At 63.7% G+C, this 19,770-nt stretch overlaps 1 protein-coding gene across 1 annotated transcript in view; it reads left to right on the top strand.

Annotated features, from left to right (window-relative positions):
- LOC147373492 (SCO-spondin-like) overlaps positions 1–18,914 on the top strand; it is a 51,354-nt gene extending 32,440 nt beyond the window's left edge. Inside the window, 38 exon segments of the mRNA XM_086395086.1 lie at positions 133–212; positions 1,204–1,373; positions 1,899–1,945; positions 2,058–2,249; positions 2,342–2,512; positions 2,829–3,032; positions 3,297–3,393; positions 3,497–3,696; positions 4,026–4,192; positions 4,746–4,906; positions 5,181–5,404; positions 5,969–6,010; positions 6,156–6,311; positions 6,810–7,019; positions 7,190–7,357; positions 8,211–8,342; positions 8,440–8,686; positions 8,956–9,108; positions 9,198–9,244; positions 9,431–9,775; positions 10,380–10,547; positions 11,477–11,607; positions 11,849–11,973; positions 12,226–12,272; positions 12,579–12,857; positions 13,163–13,321; positions 13,466–13,582; positions 13,981–14,119; positions 14,270–14,472; positions 14,571–14,698; positions 14,798–14,940; positions 15,067–15,113; positions 15,414–15,631; positions 15,941–16,036; positions 16,172–16,232; positions 16,476–16,606; positions 17,992–18,142; positions 18,780–18,914. Of these exon segments, the coding sequence (XP_086251212.1) occupies positions 133–212; positions 1,204–1,373; positions 1,899–1,945; positions 2,058–2,249; positions 2,342–2,512; positions 2,829–3,032; positions 3,297–3,393; positions 3,497–3,696; positions 4,026–4,192; positions 4,746–4,906; positions 5,181–5,404; positions 5,969–6,010; positions 6,156–6,311; positions 6,810–7,019; positions 7,190–7,357; positions 8,211–8,342; positions 8,440–8,686; positions 8,956–9,108; positions 9,198–9,244; positions 9,431–9,775; positions 10,380–10,547; positions 11,477–11,607; positions 11,849–11,973; positions 12,226–12,272; positions 12,579–12,857; positions 13,163–13,321; positions 13,466–13,582; positions 13,981–14,119; positions 14,270–14,472; positions 14,571–14,698; positions 14,798–14,940; positions 15,067–15,113; positions 15,414–15,631; positions 15,941–16,036; positions 16,172–16,232; positions 16,476–16,606; positions 17,992–18,142; positions 18,780–18,802 (5,579 nt within the window). The 3' untranslated portion in view covers positions 18,803–18,914.
- The last annotated feature ends 856 nt before the right edge of the window (positions 18,915–19,770 follow it).

Genomic DNA, 19,770 nt, shown 5'->3' with positions numbered 1-19,770 from the left:
GAGGAGAGGTGGGAAAGCTGTGGGGGGCATTCTGGGGAGGCGAGCAGGGAGGTGGAGGGGCGTGAGATTGAACCGCACAGCTGTCAACCCACCCGGGTGCCCTCCTCCCCCCCCACCCCACCCACTCCGCAGTGACCAACTGCACCGCCATCGAAGGGGCGGAGTACAGCGCCTGTGGCCCTCCCTGCCCTCGCTCCTGCGATGACCTCGTGGTGAGTCTGGGCTCCTGACGGTCACATTGCCGGACGGCAGGTATGGCCCCTCTGACCTGGGGCCGTCCGCGGTTGGAGGGAAGAAAAGGGGTCAGCGCCCAGCCGGCCTGGCTCCTGATTCTAGACAGCAGCGGGAGTGAGCCTCATCCAGCAGCCCTTGTCGTCCTTACACAGCATATACGTTTCTCGGTTGACACGTTTTATGATAGAAACAGCAGGAACGCACAGGAAAAGGGCAGTCCTTTTGATGGATCATCCATCCGAAGCCCCCCCGCCCAGGCGCGTTGGTGCGCAGACCTTGGCCCTGTGCGCGCGTGAGTGCGCACGCGCCTGCCGGGGCGAGGGGCCAGTCCAGGACCATGGAGAGGGACCCAGGCCGGCTGCCGCCGGGGGTGGGCGCGGTCCAGTGGCGCCTGCGCAGTGGCGAGGACGCGGCCCCGAGTCAAAAGATGCTGGAGCAAACAGCTAGGGCGAAGGGACGGCGCTTTGAGAAGCCTTGCTTGGGCCTGTCCAAGGGGGACGGGAGGCTCCACACGGAGGCGGGAGGACCAGGACACGGTGTCTGGTCCCGACCTCTCCCAGGGAGTCCCGGCGCCTTCCCAAACGCCCGCCGCTCCCGCCAGCTTTCCGGTCCCCGGCTCCTTCGTCCTAGGAGATCTGCCTTGGTCCCCACTCAACCCTCCACGGGGCCCAACGTCTGGAGGATACTCCATTCAGGGAAGCTCCTCGCAGGCTGTCCCTTCCCCACTCTCCTCCCCTGGAGGAGAAACTCCAGTGGAAACGCGGCATAAACTGTGTTTAGAAAAGACAGCTATGACCTGGAGCATCGCACTTCCTCCCCTCTGCACCCCTCTCCGCCGCGCCCCCCTCCCCACCCCCGCAGCCTCCTTCTTCACTTCATCGTGGCTCCCGGCGCCCCCCTCCATTCCGCAGCAGTCCCCTTGCGCCCCCGGCTTTCCACTGACCTGGGCCCTCCCTTCCTGTCCCCCAGCACTGCGTTTGGCACTGCCAGCCCGGCTGTTACTGCCCCCCAGGCCAGGTGCTGAGTGCCGACGGCACCGTCTGCGTGCAGCCCGGTCACTGCAGCTGCCTGGACCTGCTGACTGGGGAGCGGCACCGTCCAGGGGCCCAGCTGGCCAAGCCTGACGGCTGCAACTACTGGTGAGGGCCGGTGGGGGCGAGGGGCGGCATGCGGGCAGGATGCCACGGGTGAGGGCAGGGCTAGTCCACTCCGTATCTCACACACCTGAGCTCTCCCGGTCTCAGCTGATGCACACTAGGCTCCCACAAGCTCTGAGAAGATGCAGCAGGTACCCTAATCCCTGGTCTGACAGGTGGGGAATCTGAGGCAGCCAGCTCTGGGGATCTGGGAGACTTTGAAGAGCTGGGCTTGTGCTTTGAGGGGACAGGGGGTGGCGGTGTGGTGTTTCCTCCTGCTGTCTGGCTTCCTTTAGCCGCAGACGACCTGTGGTCACTTCCCCATAGGACTGAGTCCGCAGGATCCCTGGGCATGCCTGGAGTGGGTCAGGGAGCAGGGACTAGAGGTGCTGGAGAGTGGGGAGGGGACTGAGACCTCAGAGGCTGGAGGTGGGGGAAAGGGGAAGGGGAGGCAGACGGGGAGGGGTGTGTGTGGAGGGCACGGTGCGAATGAGCTGCCCTCTCTCTCTGTCTGCGTGCCCCGCCCAGCACCTGCTCCGAGGGCCAGCTCACTTGCACAGACCTGCCTTGCCCAGGTATGTACCCTGCTCAGAGCGAGGTGAGAAAAAGCAGTGTCCTGGGGCGCAGGGAGGGCTGGGACCGGGGGAGGGATGGCTGCACCCCAGGGCTCACCATTCACCCCCACAGTGCCTGGCGCCTGGTGCCCATGGTCAGAGTGGACAGCGTGCTCCCAGCCCTGCCAGGGACAGACGAGGACCCGCTCCAGGGCCTGCAGCTGCCCGGCTCCACAGCATGGCGGGGCCCCATGCCCCGGGGAGGCAGGGGAGGCGGGGGCCCAGCATCAGAGGGAGACCTGTGCCAGCACCCCCGAGTGCCCAGGTGAGATGCCCCACCAGGCGGCACTAATCCCAGTGGGCTGGGACCTCTCGGGCCTCCCAAGGCAAAGGGATGCTTTTGTATTTTTGCCGCAGTGGATGGAGCCTGGAGCCCGTGGGGACCGTGGTCTCCCTGTGACGTGTGCCTGGGGCAGTCCCATCGCAGCCGAGCATGTAGCTGGCCCCCCACCTCTGAGGGAGGCCGGCCCTGCCCTGGGGGCCACAGGCAGAGTCGCCCCTGCCAGGGCAATTCCACTCAGTGCACGGGTGAGGATTTCTGCAGAGATGGCAGGTGGTGGTGGTGGCTTGTAAGGCTAGGGAGATGCTGCCTCTGACCTTTGATCCCCTGCATCTGACCCGCCCCCCCACCTCACCCCCGCCCCCAGCCCGCACCACATATACACATGCATACCACTTTCTTTGAGGGAGAGCCCTTAGGGCACTCACCCCATTGAACTGGGCAAGTGAAGGTCCTAGCAGGTGGTGGGCATGGCAGGAGGGCTGGTCACCCAACTCTCTGGACGCGCCCCCCCCCAGGGTGGGACCCCCCAAACCCACCCTTTCTGCTTCCCTCCTGCTGCAGACTGTGCAGGTGGCCAGGATCTTCTCCCCTGTGGGCAGCCCTGCCCCCGCTCCTGCGAGGACCTGTCCCCTGGGGTCGAGTGCCAGCCAGACTCGATGGGCTGCCAGCAGCCCCGCTGTGGGTGTCCCCCTGGCCAGCTGTCCCAGGACGGCCTTTGCGTGACCCCCTCCCAGTGCCGCTGCCAGTACCAGCCTGGAGCCATGGGTCAGTGCCTCCCCCAGCCCGCCCCCGAGCACAGCAGTGCCCTCCCGCCTGGCCCCTGCCACTTTGCCCACGGGGGCCAGCCTGGGACTGTGGGACAGGAATGAGCAACTCCCACGTCCCGGGGCTGGTGCCTGTTGGGGCTTCTGTGTCCTCCGCCCGCCAGGACCTGGGTCCCCACAGGTGGAGACAGCGGGGTAGAGCCCTGAGCAGGATTGGTGATTGGCTGAGCCATCTGAAGCACCCGCCCCCTTCCTGTGCCCTCAGGGATCCCTGAGAACCAGAGCCGCTCTGCGGGGTCTGGGCTCAGCTCCTGGGAGAGCCTGGAGCCCGGTGAGGTGGTGACGGGGCCGTGTGACAACTGGTGAGCCAAGAGCGTCAGGGAGGTGTGGGCTGCCAGCCGGGCAGGAGGGCCCCGGGGGAAGCGGGCAGGGCCCTGTCTTCTAACAGCCCACCCTTGTCCCCAGCACCTGTGTGGCAGGCATCCTTCAGTGCCAGGAGGTGCCCGCCTGCTCAGGGCTGGGGCTATGGGGCTCCTGGGGCCCCTGGGAGGACTGCAGCGTCTCCTGTGGTGGAGGGGAGCAGCTGCGCTCCCGCCGTTGCCCGCGCCCCCCCTGCCCCGGGCCTGCCCGCCAGAGCCGCACCTGCCGCACCCAGGTCTGCAGAGGTGAGCCCCAGCCCGGACTCTGTCACTCCTGATCCCCATCCTGGCCTTTGACCCTGACTCATGGGTTGCCTTTTGACCTCTCCCACCCCATCGCCACATGCCACCCCTCACCCAGGCCAGTGGTGGGCAAACAGAAGAGGAAGCAGGTGGATTTGGGGGGCAGGGGAGACAGTAGGAGAGGGTGTGACCCAGGGCCCGGCCCAGGGAGGGTGTGGTCCGCAGGACTCCGGGGGGACACAGGAGGCGATGGGCACTGGGGGGAGCGGAGGTGGGCACAGGAGGCTGCGAGGGCGGTGTGGTGCGGGTGCTCACTTGAGGGTTCCCTTCAGAGGCAGGCTGCCCGGCTGGGCGTCTGTACCGTGAATGTCAGCCCAGCGAAGGGTGCCCCTTCTCCTGCGCCCACGTCACGGGGCAGGTGGGCTGCTTCTCCGCTGGCTGCGAGGAGGGCTGTCACTGCCCCGAGGGCACCTTCCTGCACCGTTCGGCCTGTGTCCAGGTTAGGACTCCCCCTGCCAGCAGCCCAGGGCCCTCCCCTCCCCCGTCAGCTCTTGCCTCTGCAGACCCTGTGGCCTCTGGACGGCCTCTAAGTGTCCTGACTTAGAGCTGGTGGCCCTGAGCCCCCAGGCAGGGGAAGGGACACACCGAGTCGGGGACAGTTCCCAGCAGAGTAGACTCAAACACAGGAGTCCCTGTTCCTGGCTCAGGCCCTTTCCACCTCCCTTGCTCTCCTCTCACGGGTTCCATCCTGTAAATGGCCTCTGTTGATCCTGCCGTGTCCTGGCTAAGTGCTCTGATCAGGAAGGTGCCTGGCCAGCTCTGGTCAAGCCATAGCCTTACATTGCTCATGGTCAGCTCCCTGACGCAGGTACACAGTCCCACTTGCTATTGGAAGTGCAGTCTTAGGACCCAGAGCTGTCAGGAGCATCTTTCCCACCCATCTCCTTCTCCCCATCCCGCTTCCGAGGATGTCCATGGGGGTGAGATGGGGCAGGACTGGCCCATGGCAGGTGGCTCCAGCCTGTGTCTCTGCACTTTCTCCCCCATCCCAGGAGTGCCCCTGTGTGCTCACCGCCTTGTGGCTGCAGGGGCTAGGAGCTGCTGGTGCTGACCTGGGGGCTCACCTGTCTGTTCTGGGAGAAAACGGTCAGCCTCTTGGGCCTGGCGATGAGTTGGGCTCGGGTCAGAGCCTCCGTACAGGCTGTCACAACTGGTGAGGGTGTGAGAGATTTGGGGTGGGGAGAATTTGAGGGGGATGATGAGAGTGTAGGGGATTTGGGGCGGGGATTTGAGGGTTAGGGGGTGAGAGGATGTGTCGAGGGGCCCTGGGCGGCCCTGCACCCCTTCTTCCACCCCCCGCCCCAGCTGCTTGACCCCAGGCTCACCCTAGCTCTGTCTCCTCGCCCTTGGGGGCTGACGTGTCTGCCTGCACCCCTTTCTCCTGGGGTCCGAGCTGCCGGCCCCTCATCCTCACACCCTCTCCCCAGCTCCTGTGTGCACGGGAAGCTGTCCTGCTCCGTGGAGGCCTGCTCCAAGGCTGCTGGTGGCTTCGGCCCCTGGGGTCCGTGGGGCCCCTGCTCCCGCTCCTGTGGCGGGCTGGGCACCCGCACCCGCAGCCGCCAGTGTGTGCGCCCCACGCCCGCTCCTGGTGGCCAGGGCTGCCATGGGCCCCACTGGGACCTCGAGTACTGCCCCAGCCCGGAGTGCCCAGGTGAGGGAAGGGGGGCGGGGTGGGAGGCGTCTGGCTGGCCCTTTGTCCCTTCCTGTCTGTCCATCCCTGTCCCCGCTCTGGGTCTAGCTTAGTGTTTCTCTTCTGCTCAGATACATTCAACCAAATTTCTGGAACTCTTGCCGAATGTGTGTGGGGGGGTGGGTAGGAGAGTGAGGACCCTGACCTTGGAGTCCAGGGGCTCAGATAACCCATTTCAGCATGGGGGGTGTGCCCTGTAAGAGAATGCATGTGCTCAGGAAAATGGGGGAGGTTGAGAATTCTCCTAGGGGTACGGTCTAGGAGGGCTTCCTGGAGAAGGTGGCATCTGAGGGGGTCTGAGGGATGGAGAGGACTCAGACAAGCGTTGGAGGAAGGGATGCCAGGAATCAGGCATGGCCTGAGCAAAGGCCTTGCTACTATGAGCAAGTGCTGTGCTGGGGGCCTGGGGTGTCTGGGCTGAACCAGAGAGGGACAGGTTTGGGGAACTTGACCACCGGCCCTGAGGCTTCGGCCTCATGCACTTCTGTCTGGGAAACACTTCTGAACAGGTTTCCTTTGGCACAGGGGCTGCAGGGTCCACGGCGGAGCCAGCGACAGGCCTTCCAGGTATCAGACTCCCCAGGTTCCCACCCCGATTCCCTGCACCCCTCTCTTGGGGAAGAGCAAGCCCCGGGTCTCCTCCCTCCCCAGCCCTGCTTCGAGCCCAGGAGCCCAGGGCTGACTCCTTGGGGCTCTCCTCTCCCCACCCAAGGCGGCTGGGGCCTGTGGTCCCCGTGGTCCCCCTGCTCCGGCACCTGCACAGACCCGGCTCACCCAGCTTGGCGCAGCCGCAGCCGCCTCTGCCTGGCGAACTGCACTGGGGGTGCCACTTCCCAGGAACGCCCCTGCAACCTGCCCTCCTGCACAGGTGTGCCTTCTGGTCCTGACCTCTGACGCTGCCCCGGGTCTGGACCCTGAACCTCCCCTCTAACGCGTCATTCTAACCCCAGCCAACGTCCAGCCCCAAGCCCCACATCTAATACTCCTTGTGCAAATACGGAGTTCTCAACCTGACCCTGGGCCTTCTTTGTGAACCCCAACGGCTGTTGGAGAGCCCTGACACCTTCCACCCATCCTCACTCATGTGGGTACCAAATACTCCCCCCTAAAAAGGTCCCATCCAAATCCCTCAGCCACCCTGGGAGTCTGGGACTACTGTCTCCCCGCCCTGCGCCACTGTCACCCCGAGAGAGGGGAAACCGAGGCCCGGTTGCCAAAGCCACACGACAGTCAGGGTCAGATCTGAAAGGGGGGCAGGATGGGGCATAGCCAGCCCCCGCTGAGGAGGTTGGCACTTGAGCTGGGGCGGGGAGGGTGGGGGTCAGGGGGCTGGCTGCAGCTCAGCGGCGTCCTGTCCCGCCCGCAGAGTTGCCTCTGTGCCCGGGCCCTGGCTGCGAGGCCGGGAACTGTTCCTGGACTGCCTGGGCCCCGTGGGAGCCGTGCTCCCGCAGCTGTGGGGTGGGCCAGCAGCGCCGCCTGCGGGCCTACCACCCCCCAGGGCCCGGTGGACACTGGTGCCCTGACGTGCTTACAGCCTACCAGGAACGCCGCTTCTGCAACCTGCGAGCTTGCCCAGGTGCGGTGGGCGGTGAGCGCCTGGCCAGACTGCCCTTCCTGAGCATCAGTGCCCCACCCGACCCCGGGCCCTTCCATCTCCAGCGTGGGACCTCGCCCCAGGCTCGGGGGACACGTGGGGGTCCCTGCCTGAGCCAGACCCCTGGTGCAGCCCTTCTCTGGCCCATTCAGTGCCCGGAGGCTGGTCACGCTGGAGCCCCTGGTCCTGGTGCGACCGGAGCTGCGGAGGGGGCCGGTCCCTGAGGAGCCGCAGCTGCTCGAGCCCCCCACCCAAGAACGGCGGCGCCACCTGTGTTGGGGAGAGGCATCACGCACGGCTCTGCAATCCCACGCCCTGTGGTACGGCAGTGGTGACAGCCCTCTTGCCCTTGCTCCCTGCGAAGCTCTCCCCACCCCCTCCTCTAATTTCACCCCCCACATCGCTGTGCAATGTGGATGGGGGGCAGGCTGCTACCTCATCGGCCAGTGAAGGAAACCGAGCCCCACAAGGGCAGATGGTGGTGGGGCCCGGGCTTTGGGCAAGGACTACCAGTGGCTAGGGCTGAGCTGCCCAATCCGCCCCCACTGCCCACCCCCACCTGGGACTAGAGCTCATCCTTTCAGCTGTGACCCGCCCCCCCCCCCGCTTCAGTTCCTGGAACCACCCGGTCAAGAGTTTCAGGGGGTTTGAGGATAACAGTCTTGAGATACCTGGTGCCTGGGAGGTCCACTGAGCCAGCCAGGTTGTCACCCCTGCCCCCCACTCCGAGCTCCAGCTCCTTCTGAAGTTGGTACTTCCAAGCTCACTGACCCTATGGACCCTGTACTCTAAGGCCCACCACCTCTATTAGGACCACCCCCCACACTGATCACCCCCCATCCCTTCCATCCTTCTCTGGATGAACACAAAGGAGCCACATAAGTGAGAATGCTGGCTTTTAGATGCACGCATTCAGTCCACCTCACAAACACTTCTCAGGAGCAGGCTAGGTTCTGGGCACTCACAGTGAGAGGAACTGACTGTCACTCAGTGTGTCCTCAGGACCCCCAGGGTCTCCCCAGGACCCCAGGCTTCCCTGGGCACCAGCCTGGGGGAGGGGAGGGATGGGTCATACGGTTTCACGGAGGTCAGGGTGGCCCCCATGGGGCAGGGGGAGGGTTCCCGAGTCCCAGGGCTCAGGGCCTCTTGACTCTGGTCTTCCTGTCTGCCCAGAGGAGGGCTGCCCTGCAGGCATGGAGGTGGTCAGCTGTGCCAACCGCTGCCCCCGCCGCTGCTCAGACCTCCAGGAGGGGATCGTGTGTCAGGAGGACCAGGCCTGCCAGCAGGGCTGCCGCTGTCCCGAGGGTAGGTGCTCCCTTCAGGCACGGCAGGGCAGCTCAGGGGGAAGGCAGAGGGGGGCCCTGGGGCGGGGGCATCAGCTCTGGAGGGCCGCCCCCCGCAGGGTCCCTGGAGCAGGACGGCGGCTGCGTGCCCCTTGGGCACTGCGAGTGCACGGATGCCCAGGGCCACAGCTGGGCCCCGGGGAGCCAGCACCAGGAGGCCTGCAACAACTGCACGTGCCGGGCGGGGCAGCTCTCCTGCACCACCCAGCCCTGCCCGCCTCCTGCCCACTGCGCCTGGAGCCGCTGGTCAACCTGGAGTCCCTGCAGCCGCTCGTGCGGGCCCACAGGGCAGCAGAGCCGCTTCCGGTATGGGGCAGGGCCAGCCTGTGTCACCTCGCTCCACCGGGGCCTCCCGCAGCCTGGACGCGGCCTCCTGGACTGCCGGGGTTCCTGGATCCTGTCCCCGCCGGTGACTTTGTGCCACCCCGTGACCTGGCCTTGGCTTTGGTCCCTGGTCATCCCTGACTTTCCTTAGCCACCTCCACACCTGCGCTGGGCTTCCCCACGGGCGGTGGGAGGCGTGACGAAGGGCCCGGAACCATCTCTCACCTTCTCCGCCCCGGGGCCCCACCCAGGTCTTCCACGTCGGGCTCGTGGGCCCCGGAGTGTCGGGAGGAGCAGTCCCAGAGCCAGCCCTGCCCTCAGTCCCCGTGCCCACCCCTGTGCCTGCAGGGCACTCGCCCCCGCTCCCTGGGGGACAGCTGGCTGCAGGATGGATGCCAGCAGTGGTGAGCCCTGGGGCAGGGGCGGGGGGCAGACAGGGGAGGGTGCCATGCTGCTGGGCAGCAGGGTCCCTGAGTCTGGGCTCCTCCCTCAGCTCCTGCACCCCGGAGGGCATCATATGTGAAGACGCCGAGTGTGCAGGTCTGGGGGTTCATTCCCAAACCCCCTACCCTGCTAGCCTTCCACCTTGGCCTCCGCTTATCAGCTCTGTTTGTGTTTCCCTCCCGCCGTGTTTCCAACCGCCGGCCCCTGTGTGCTGAGGGTCCCGTCCAACCCTCTGCCTCTTTGCTCCTCTGATTTCTCTAACCTCCCTGCTGCCTCCTGCAGGGCTCGGGGCCTGGACGCCGTGGTCCCCCTGGTCTGACTGCCCTGTCTCCTGTGGAGGTGGAAACCAGGTCCGCACCCGGGTCTGTGTGGCCTCGGCCCCTCCCCGAGGGGGCTCCCCCTGCCTGGGTCCCGATGCCCAGAGCCGGCGCTGCGGGCTGTGGCCTTGCCCGGCGCTGCCAGACGCCTGCTCCTGGGGCCCCTGGGGGCCCTGCTCCCGCAGCTGCGGTCCGGGCCTGGCCTCTCGCTCTGCGTCCTGCCCCTGCCCGCTGGCTGAGGCTGAGCCCGCCTGCAACAGTACCTCCCCGCGCCTGGACACCCAGGCCTGCTACGCGGGGCCCTGCCTGGGTGAGTGCGCGTCAGAAGCAAAGCCCCCTTCTCTGTCTCCTACCTGCACAAGATCCAGAGAATGTTTATTATTATAATCAAGTTCCAGATTATCTCCCCAAAATATACGTCTGTTTATTTCCTCCCAAGGGATTCCCAGGTGGCTCAATGGTAAAGAATCTGCCTGCCAGTGCAGGAGCCACAGGGGACCTGTGTTTGATCCCTGGATTGGGAAGATCCCCTGGAGGAGGGCATGGTAACCTACTCCAGGAATCTTGCCTGGAGAATCCCATGGACAGAGGAGCCTGGCAGGCTACAGTCTGTGGGGTCACAAAGAGTCAGACACGACTGAGTGACTGAGCAAGCATGCACCTCCTCTCAAGACTTTTTTCAGTGTTTTCCCTCTTCCACCATCAGTCCTTTAGAGCCCTGTGGCATGTGACCCTCACTGCTGGGTGGCAGGGAAGCCCGCCAGCTGGGACCTTTCGGAATTCTTGGCTTCCTTTGGCCCTTTGCCTGTTCAGGGTGTTGGCTGGGGCTGGGATGAGAGGGGAGGGTGGGTGGGAGAGAGGCTGGGGAGCTCAGAGAGGCCCTTGGCTGAGCCCTGGCCCGACTTGGTCCCTAGAGGAGTGTGTGTGGAGCAGCTGGAGCAGCTGGACGCGGTGCTCATGCGAGGTGCTGGTGCAGCAGCGCTACCGACACCAGCGGCCCGCGCCCGGGGGCGCCGGAGCGGGCCCCCCCTGCACTCGACTGGACGGCCACTTCCGGCCTTGCCTCACGGGAAACTGCTCCGGTGAGGCCCCGGGAGCGAGGAGTTGGGGAGACGAACCCTGGCAGGGGCCTCCCGGGGTCCCCAGGGGGCACCGCCAGCTCCTCTTAGAGTGATACTCAGGGTGCCCAGGTCCTCAGAGGGGTTGCCCGCACCTGCACGGACTCTGCCCTTGGCTGGGACCCTGCTCCAGCTGCTCCCTGCCTCACCCTTGCCCCCACCCTGCCCCACAAGCCTTCACCGTGGTTTTCCCAGCTGTGCCTGTGTGTGTGTGTCTTTTCTGTAGTTGCAGCAAGTGGGGGCTACTCTCTAGTTGCAGTGCTTGGTCTTCTCACTGTGGTGTCTTCTCTTGTTGCAGAGCACATGCTCTAGGCACGTGGGCTTCAGTAGTTGCAGCACATGAGCTCTGTAGTTGTAGCTCTTGGTCTCTAGCGCACAAGCTCAATAGTTGTAGTGTACGGGCTTAGTTGCTTCTTGCCACGTGGGAGCTTCCCAGACCAGGGATCGAACCTGTGTCTCCTGCATTGGCGGGTGGATTCTCTACCACTGAGCCACCAGGGAAGCCCCCCAGCTGTGGCTTTGTGTCCACTGGTATCTGCCCCAGGCATGGTGGGTCTTTGCCCACTTATTACTCCAGCTGCCCTCCATCTCCACCCCTCTGCCTCCCACCTGCCAATCCTGGGAGCTACCTGCCAGGGCTTGAACCCCCTGTGGCCCGCTGGCTCTCCTGGGTCCAAACAGTTGGAGGTGCCTACAGGGACTGAGTGGGCATGGATGGGGCAACACTGGTCTGCCCTTACCTACTGCAGGGGGGCAGTATCCTGCACTCTTACTGGGTGACTTCAAGGGGAGGTGACGGGACCACGCACTGTGCCCTCTGGGTTTGGGGGGCAGACGGTGTCTCTGGGCTACACCATGCACCAGCCTGTCTGCCTGCCTGCCTCCCCCTGCAGAGGACAGCTGTGCACCTCCCTTCGAGTTCCAGGCCTGTGGCTCCCCCTGCACTGGACTCTGTGCCACATACCTGAGCCCTTGGCTCTGCCAGGACCTGCCGCCCTGCCAGCCTGGCTGCTACTGCCCTGAGGTGAGGAGTGGAGCCAGGGGAGATGCCCCAGGAGGAGGGGTCCCCTGTCCATTCTCCCGCACCTCCTACCCTCCCCTCCGAACCTCTCATCCGGACAGCACTGCACATTCTGCCAGGCGGCCGTTTGCCCACACCATTGACTCGGCAGCATGCACGGCACCTGCTGGGGGCCAGGCATGGGTGGGCATTAGGGTGACGATGAGATGCCACCAGGCCTTGTCCCCTGTTCCCTTCTGCACAGGGGCTACTGGAGCAGGCCGGAGGCTGCGTACCCCCAGAACAGTGTAACTGCCAGCACGTCTCAGGAGAAGGAGCTGGGGTGACCCTGGCCCCCGGGGACCGCCTGCAGCTGGGCTGCAAAGAGTGGTGAGTGTTGGGGGTGAGGGAGGTGGCACCAGAGGCCTGGGACCAGGGACTGGACCGGGGAGGAGGAGGGGTTCCGCAGGGTGGCCTGACCCCCGCAGAGAAGGCCAAGCAGAACCCCAAGGTCCCAGCCTCCCCCTGCTCCAAATGAGCCCAGAGTCCAGGTTACCCCTACATGAGCCCCCCACCCACCAACCCACCATTCTGGGCTGGGTCCTGCCTCCTGGAGCCCACCCTGACCACCCCCTCCCACAGTGAATGCCAGCGCGGGGAGCTACAGTGCACCAGCCAAGGCTGTCAAGGTAACTGGACCGAGGAGACCAGCTGTCCCTCTTTTTCCAGGACTCGGGTAGGGGGCTGGATTTCTGCCCAGGACTTGGGTGGGGGTGGTTTTTTGCCCAGTACTGGGTGGGAGTGGGACTTGGAACGTTCATTTCTAGGACTGGGACAGTCCCAGACAAACCAGGATGGTTGGTCCCCCTACTCCAGCTCTCCTGTTTCTGGAACTTTCTGGTCACAACAGGAGCCTCTTGTTCCCCATCCACTGTGGTCTCTGGGTCTGGTGGGGGGAGTCCCTGGGAAGGACGCTCACAAGCCGCCCTTCCTAGGTCTTCTGCCTCTGAGCGGCTGGTCTGAGTGGTCACCCTGTGGGCCCTGCCTGCCCCTCGGCCTGCTGGCCCCTGCCTCCAGGGCTGCCCTAGAGGAGCGCTGGCCCCAGGACACAGCTGGCCTGTCCCCCACCTCGGCCCCCACGCTGGCTTCGGAGCAGCACCGCCACCGCCTCTGTTTGGACCCTGAGACAGGGAGGCCGTGGGCCGGGGACACAGACCTCTGCACTGTGCCCCTCAGCCAACAACGCCTCTGTCCAGACCCTGGAGCCTGCCAAGGTGATGGGGGGGGCGGGGCCACGTGGGGACGGGGCCCGTGGGGGCGGGGCCACGTGGGGCTGGGGATGGGCGGGGTCTGGCAAGGGGCGGGGCCTGGCCGGGTAGGGCTGGGCTCAGCTATTCATGTCTGTTGGTGGGGGGGCCCTTAGCTGGCTGGCTCATCCTCCTGCTAGACTCCAGGGTCTGCTGGATTTGAGGTTGGGAGGGGGCAGCAGCTGGAAGAGGAGGAAGGGGGCTCAGGGCTGCAGAGGGAGCCAGGGGGCGGGGGGTGGGCCTGGACACTGACTCCCGTTTTCTCTCCCCAGACTTATGTCAGTGGGGTCCCTGGGGGGCCTGGAGCCCCTGCCAGGTGCCCTGCAGTGGGGGATTCCGGCTGCGCTGGAGAGAGGCCGGGATCCCCCCTGGAGGAGGCTGCCGGGGGCCATGGGCTCAGACTGAGAGCTGTAACATGGGGCCTTGCCCAGGTAATGGATCCAGCATTGAAAGAGGGGCCGGGGATATGGCCTCTGGGGTGGGGTGGGGGCTGCTGCTTCAGCCCCTGGAGGTGCCCGTGGAAGGCTGGGGACTCGAGAACACCCCAGCTCAGACTCCGACCTTCTGGTCTGCAGGAGAGAGCTGTGAGGCCCAGGACACCGTGCCCACCCCTGACTGTGCCAACCAGTGCCCAAGAAGCTGTGTTGACCTCTGGGACCGCGTGGAGTGTCTGCAGGGACCATGCCGCCCAGGTGGCCAGGCCATGCCCACCGCCTGGCCCAGGGACTCTGGGGAAGCCCACTGCCTCCTGCTGCCCAAGAGCTTGTGACCTGGGGCGGGTGGACGGCTGGGTCATGAGTTACAGGGCAGCAGAGTGGATCCCTGGGTCACTTTTAGTGACCAGCTGGGGGTCCTGACTGAGTGAGCCTTGGTCAAGATGTGCTGTGTCCTTGGGGTGCTCTGGGGCAGCCTCAGAGGTCCCCAAGGTGGGTCTCCACACACGGGGCAGCCTAGAGAGGCCTGATCCTGTGGGAGGGGCGGGAGGAAGGGCACACCAGGGCTGCCCTAGGCACTGGAATCCCTCTTGCTGAGAGAGGGCTCCCCGTGTGCACCTGCCACATCCTGCTTGTCCCCCCACCCCCTCTCCCAGGCTGCCGCTGTCCCCCTGGCCAGCTGGTACAGGATGGGCACTGTGTGCCTGTGTCTTCTTGTCGTTGCGGCCTCCCCAGCCCCAACGCTTCCTGGGCGCTGGCCCCGGCTGAGGTGGTGTGGCTGGACTGCAGAAACTGGTACGAATGCTCTCCAATGGCTACACGGGGATGGGGAGCTTTGGGTGGGAGGCTCGGGCCAGCTCAAGGAATGGGGCATTGTTAGGGAGCAAAGGCTGTTCACCCTGACTCTCGGGGCTCTGAGCCCTTTCTGCACACCCCTGCCCCCAGCACCTGTGTCAACGGGTCCCTGGCGTGCTCCTCCCATGAGTGTCCAACCCTCGGGCCTTGGTCAGCCTGGAGCAACTGCTCTGCTCCCTGTGGTGGGGGCACCACCAAAAGACATCGGAGCTGCAAGGAGGGCCCCGGGGTGACACCGTGCCAGGCCCAGGACACGGAGCAACGGCAGGACTGTAACCTGCAGCCCTGCCCCGGTTAGTGCCCAGGGTGGTAGGTTCCTGCCCAGCCTGGGGCCTGTCCTGAGGACCCCCCTTGGACTCCACCTCACTCTCTGCTTCCCCTCCACCCCCAGAGTGCCCACCCGGCCAGGTGCTCAGTGCCTGCGCTGTCTCGTGCCCGCGCCTCTGTTCGCATCTGCAGCCTGGCACCCCCTGCATGCAGGAACCCTGCCAGCTTGGCTGTGACTGCCCCAGAGGGCAGGTGGGTTCGGGCGCTGTGTCCTGACTCTCGAGTCGGGGACCAGGCTGGTGGGGGGGCAGGAGTGGTGGTCACATGTAACTCGAACTTGCCCCGCCTCAGCTACTGCACAACGGCACGTGTGTGCCCCCTGCCGAGTGCCCCTGCACCCAGCTGTCTCTGCCCTGGGGCCTCACCTTGACTCTTGAAGAGCAGCATCGAGAGCTGCCCCCAGGGACTCTGCTCACCCAGAACTGCACCCACTGGTAAGGGCCGGGAGTGTGGGTGGGGAGAGTGTCAGGGTGGGGTGCTGGGAGTACGGGTGGGGAGCTGAGAATGGGGGTGGGGAGGAAGGCATGGCAGGCATCTGAAGAGAGCATTTGTCTTCCCAGCATCTGCCAAGGTGGAGCCTTCAGCTGCTCCCTCACTGACTGTCAGGGTGAGATGTGGGCTGCCCAGTTTCCTGCTGGTCCCTCCAAAGCCAAGGCCAGGCTGCCCTGATGAGGGGAGAGGGGCCAGTGCTACCCTCCAGCCACCAAGCTGGGCCCCACTACTATATGGGAGGGTGGATAGAAGCTGAGAGGTGGGTTTGGAGACCAGGATATCTGGAGGCTGCTGGAGCCGAGTGGGCAGTGCTGAGGAGCGGGGAGGGACCTGGGGTGCCCAGTGTGGGAGGGGGAGGGTGGAGGCTGGACCCAGGGCTGACCTGAGTGGTGGGATGGGTGGTCTTCCCTGGCAGAGTGCCCCCCCGGAGAAACGTGGCAGCAGGTGGCCCCCGGGGAGCTGGGGCCCTGCGAGCAGACGTGCCGGGAACCCAACGCCACAGAGACCCAGGGCAACTGCAGTGGGAGGCAGGCCCCGGGCTGTGTGTGCCAGCTCGGGCACTTCCGCAGCCAGGAGGGCCCCTGCGTGCCCGTGGATCTCTGCGAGTGCTGGCACCATGGGCGCCCCCACCCGGTGAGCCACTGTGGCCCTCAGTGCCCCCTGGCCCTTCCTGACCCAGGGCTCTGGACTACTGGTTTGTCCCTGGCTCCTACCCCTGTACCCGGACCCGCAGCAGCAGGCAGCTTGGCCAGCGGCTGGCACACTTGGACCATCTCTGGCCCCCAGGGGCCCACCTCCCTCCTGAAACCCTTGCTGCCAACGCTGGTCTCAGGCCACTGCCCTGGCCAGGCCCCTGGGTGGGCTCGGGGTGGGGGCTGGGTAACAGAAAAGTCTGTGATGGGGAGCGGGGTGTGGAGAGCAAGTTCTGCCCCCCTTCCCCAGCCGGGATCCGAGTGGCAGGAGGCCTGTGAGAGCTGCCGCTGCGTCAGCGGAGAGAGTATCTGCACCCAGCACTGCCCCCCGCTCACCTGTGCCCAGGTACCCACCTGAGCCCCGTGGCCCTGGGCTCCTTCCTGGGTCCCTCCCTGAAGGGTGGTCTCAGGGCCTCAAGCAGGCAGTGTGGGGCACTGGGCCTTCCTCCTGAGCGGACTGGGGTGCCCCCTCCGTCTGCAGGGTGAGACGGCCGTGCAGGAGCCTGGAGGCTGCTGTCCCACTTGCCGCCAGGAGGCTCCAGGTACGCCGGGACGGGGGGCCCCTCCTGCCTGCTCTGGGCCCTTCTCCCACCCCCACCCCCTGCCCTCGGGAGGCCACCTTCCCCCGTCCTCCCCACCACGTAGATTAGCAGAGTGAAGACCCCCCGGCACTGCGTCACAATACCAGGCCACCCCACCCAGCCTGCCCTGCTCGGGTCCACGCTCTGTTGCCTCATGAAGTCCCCTTATCACGGTCCACTCCCTGCCCTGCCCCTCTCCTACAGAAGAGCAGCCCGTCTCCTGCAGGCACCTCACGGAGCTTCGCAACCTCACCAAGGGCGCCTGCTACCTAGAGCAGGTGGAAGTGAACTACTGCAGCGGGCACTGCCCATCCAGCACCAACGTCCTGCCTGAGGTGAGCATGGGGCAGGGGGCCTGCCGGCTCAGGGAGGCAGCTCAACCGGCAGACACCCAGGGCCTGCGGCTGCGAGCCCAGAACCCAGGCAGAGCCCAGGGGACATGAGCGACAGAGTCATCTCGCAGGCCTACAGCTGATCAGAGCCAGGTGGCCTGGCGACCTCAGTGGGGCTTGGGTTCTGGAGTCTGCTGCCTGCCTCCTGCCCCTCCTGGGGCTTTTGTCCCGCTCCTCCCTACTGTGGCCCCACACAGCCCCTGGCACCTACTTTTCAGCCCACTGTGCCCCTCAAGACAGGCCAGCCAGAACAACAGAGAAAGGCAGGGAGGCGCTGAGTTAACCCGTGATACAGTTAGCGAAGGCTGAAGGGCAGATGTTATCCACGGTAGTCTCGTCCTGGACGTTGCCCAGAAGACTGAGACAGAGCTCCGCTCTGCGTTCACCCTCCTGGTGCCGACCTCCTCAGGAGCCCTGTGTCACCCTGACTCCCCCAGCCCTGAGCCTGGAGAGCTGTGGCTCCGACCTGCCCGGCATCCAGCCATAGTGGAGCCTCACTCGGCTCCTGGCCCTGCCTCAGCCCACCTGGCCAAAGTAACCTATGCCTGGAAGACAAAGGTGCTTTCCCACCTGGTCCTCAACCTGTGGCCACTCTCCTGCTCCTCCGAGCACTCCTGAAACCTTCTGGAAATGCCTCTCAAATCACTTTTTGGGTTTTTTTTAAAAACACAGAGTGAGGAGAGGACAGTTAATACATTTTTTTTTTCTGGGGAGGAAAAAGTAAGTGGCAGTGGGATACAGTTGGGGGAGAATTTTTTTCTGTTGTCCATCTTTAACTTGGTATTGTGTGAATGTATGATCTACTTAAAAATAAAGTTAGAATTACATGTAAAATTAAATCAAACGTTCAGCAGGACTCACAGAGTTACTGTATAATCATAAAGCAAGAGTGCCTGCTTTGGAGTGAGAACTCACTTTGCATTTAGGATCGGACTGTGCAGTTGAGGACTTCATTATTTGTAGGTTCAGAAATTACTACTCTGTCTCTTCAACTAGACTTAGAAGTAGACCCGTGTTTTTCCCCACTGCTACCAGGATGCAGTGATGAGCGTGTTAAAAAAAGCACTCGTTTAACCTGCAAGTTGTTGGATGCTCAGACGGGTGGGGCCTGGAATGGAGGAGGTGGGCTTCTTGGAGAACTGGGGGCTTGGTGGTGACACGCCCCCCGCCTGGCTTCCCTATTTGGCGAAGAGGTCTGGGGGCTGAGATCTTGGGATCTGGTTCTCCCTGCACTCTGCTGTCTTGGATAGGAAAGGCCAGGGAAGGCAGGTGGCTTGGGCAAACTCTTTGCCCCTCCCCAGCTCAGCCATCCGCTCCCTCTCGCCCAGGAGCCGTACCTGCAGAGTCAGTGTGACTGCTGTAGCTACCGCCTAGACCCTGAGAACCCGGTGCGCATCCTGAACCTGCGCTGCCCTGGCGGCCGCACAGAGCTGGTGGTGCTGCCGGTCATTCACAGCTGCCAGTGCAGCGCCTGCCAGGGTGGGTGTGGGCGGGGTTCCCGGAGGGGCGGGGTTCTTTGTGGGCGGGGTCTTGGGTGGGGCAGGGGCGGGGCCGGGGCTTAGGCCGGGGTCTGGGGTCACCTGAGGCCAGGAGCTGGCCAGGCCGGGCGCGTTACCCGACAGCCCCTCGCGGGAATTTCCTCCTCCGAGTCCTTCTGCTCTGCTCCATTCCCCTTCTTAGCATTCTTGTTGGTTTGTTCTCTAATCACACTTAAACCCAGATGTTCGGGGTCAGGCACATGAGGTTCGAATCCCAGCTCATCCATTTCCTTCCTTGTTGAGGTTCCATGACCTCGTCTTTACACCCAGGTGACGATCTGCACAGGCTTGTTGGGAGGACTTGGTGAGAGGCTGTATGCGAAGTGCCAGGTTCTCTATAAACACCTGGTACACGTTAACCCGAGGCCACCACACAGTGTGGGGGGTGAGAAAGAGATGGAAGGGCGCTGAGAACGCCTGGGGCAGAAGCTCACCGTGACTGCGGTCTTCCTCCTGGCGGCTCTCCCTTCCTCTCCTGCCAGTTTGCTCAGCACCCTCCCTCTCTCCAGCCCCATCCCTTCCCAGCCCGATTACCCTGCCTTTTTTGATAGCGCATCTCCCTTTTATTTGTCCTCCAGGAGGTGATTTCTCAGAGCGCTGACGGCTTCCCTGATGAGGCCTGCACTGTCCATGATGACCCCTCCTCCCATGCCCCGTCCCCCATCCCCTATTCTAGTTCTAGCATATTCCAAATAAAGTGATATTGGCAGCAAGCCCGTGTACAGAGTCTGCATCCCAGGATTCACAGGGGAGGGGAGGTGGGCTGGGAGTTGTGGGGGTGGGAGGGTGGGTTCTGTGCCCTGGCCTGGACCTGCACAAGGACTGCCACCTGGGAAACCTCTGCGAATCGCTCATGCTAGTGAACTTGGGCAAGTCACTTCCCATATCTGAACCTCAGATTCCTCATCTTTAGCAGTTGGGATGTAAAGTCTTAAGATTTCTGGTACGAGACATCTCTAGGGCCCCAGGTCCCATCCCTCACCCCATCTGATAGCAGCTGCAGCTCTGGCAGGCATTTCCATGCAAGATACATTCATCTCATGCTGAGGTCTGCTTCTCTTCCTCCTTCTGAAAAGTTTTATTGAGATATAATTTAGATCCTATGAAATTCACCCATTTTGAGTTTACACTTTGATGACTTATGGAAAACACACAAAGTTTTATAAAAGTTGACTTTCATAGAAAATACACACAAACATCACCACAGGCTAGTTTTAGAACATTTGCATTATTTCAAGCCAATTTATGATACATTCTTCCCACCTCCAGGCCCAGTGATTGTATAAAACAATCCGTTTTATTGGGTCCGTCTAGTCAAAGCTATGGTTTTTCCAGTAGTCGTGTATGAATGTGAGAGTTGGACTATAAAGAAAGCTAAGCACCAAAGAATTGATGCTTTTGAACTGTGGTGTTGGAGAAGACTCTTGAGAGTTCCTTGGACTGCAATGAGTTCAAATCAGTCCATCCTAAAGGAAATCAGTCCTGAATATTCTTTGGAAGGACTGATGCTGACGCTGAAGCTCCAATACTTTGGCCACCTGATGCGAAGAACCGACTCATTGGAAAAGA

Source organism: Bos grunniens, chromosome 4, assembly GCF_055505025.1.
Source record: "Bos grunniens cultivar Pamir isolate PY7600 chromosome 4, Bosgru_T2T1.0, whole genome shotgun sequence".
Taxonomy (NCBI): domain Eukaryota; kingdom Metazoa; phylum Chordata; class Mammalia; order Artiodactyla; family Bovidae; genus Bos; species Bos grunniens.
Note: the sequence above shows the minus strand (reverse complement) of the source record. Positions and strands in the feature narration are given on the sequence as shown.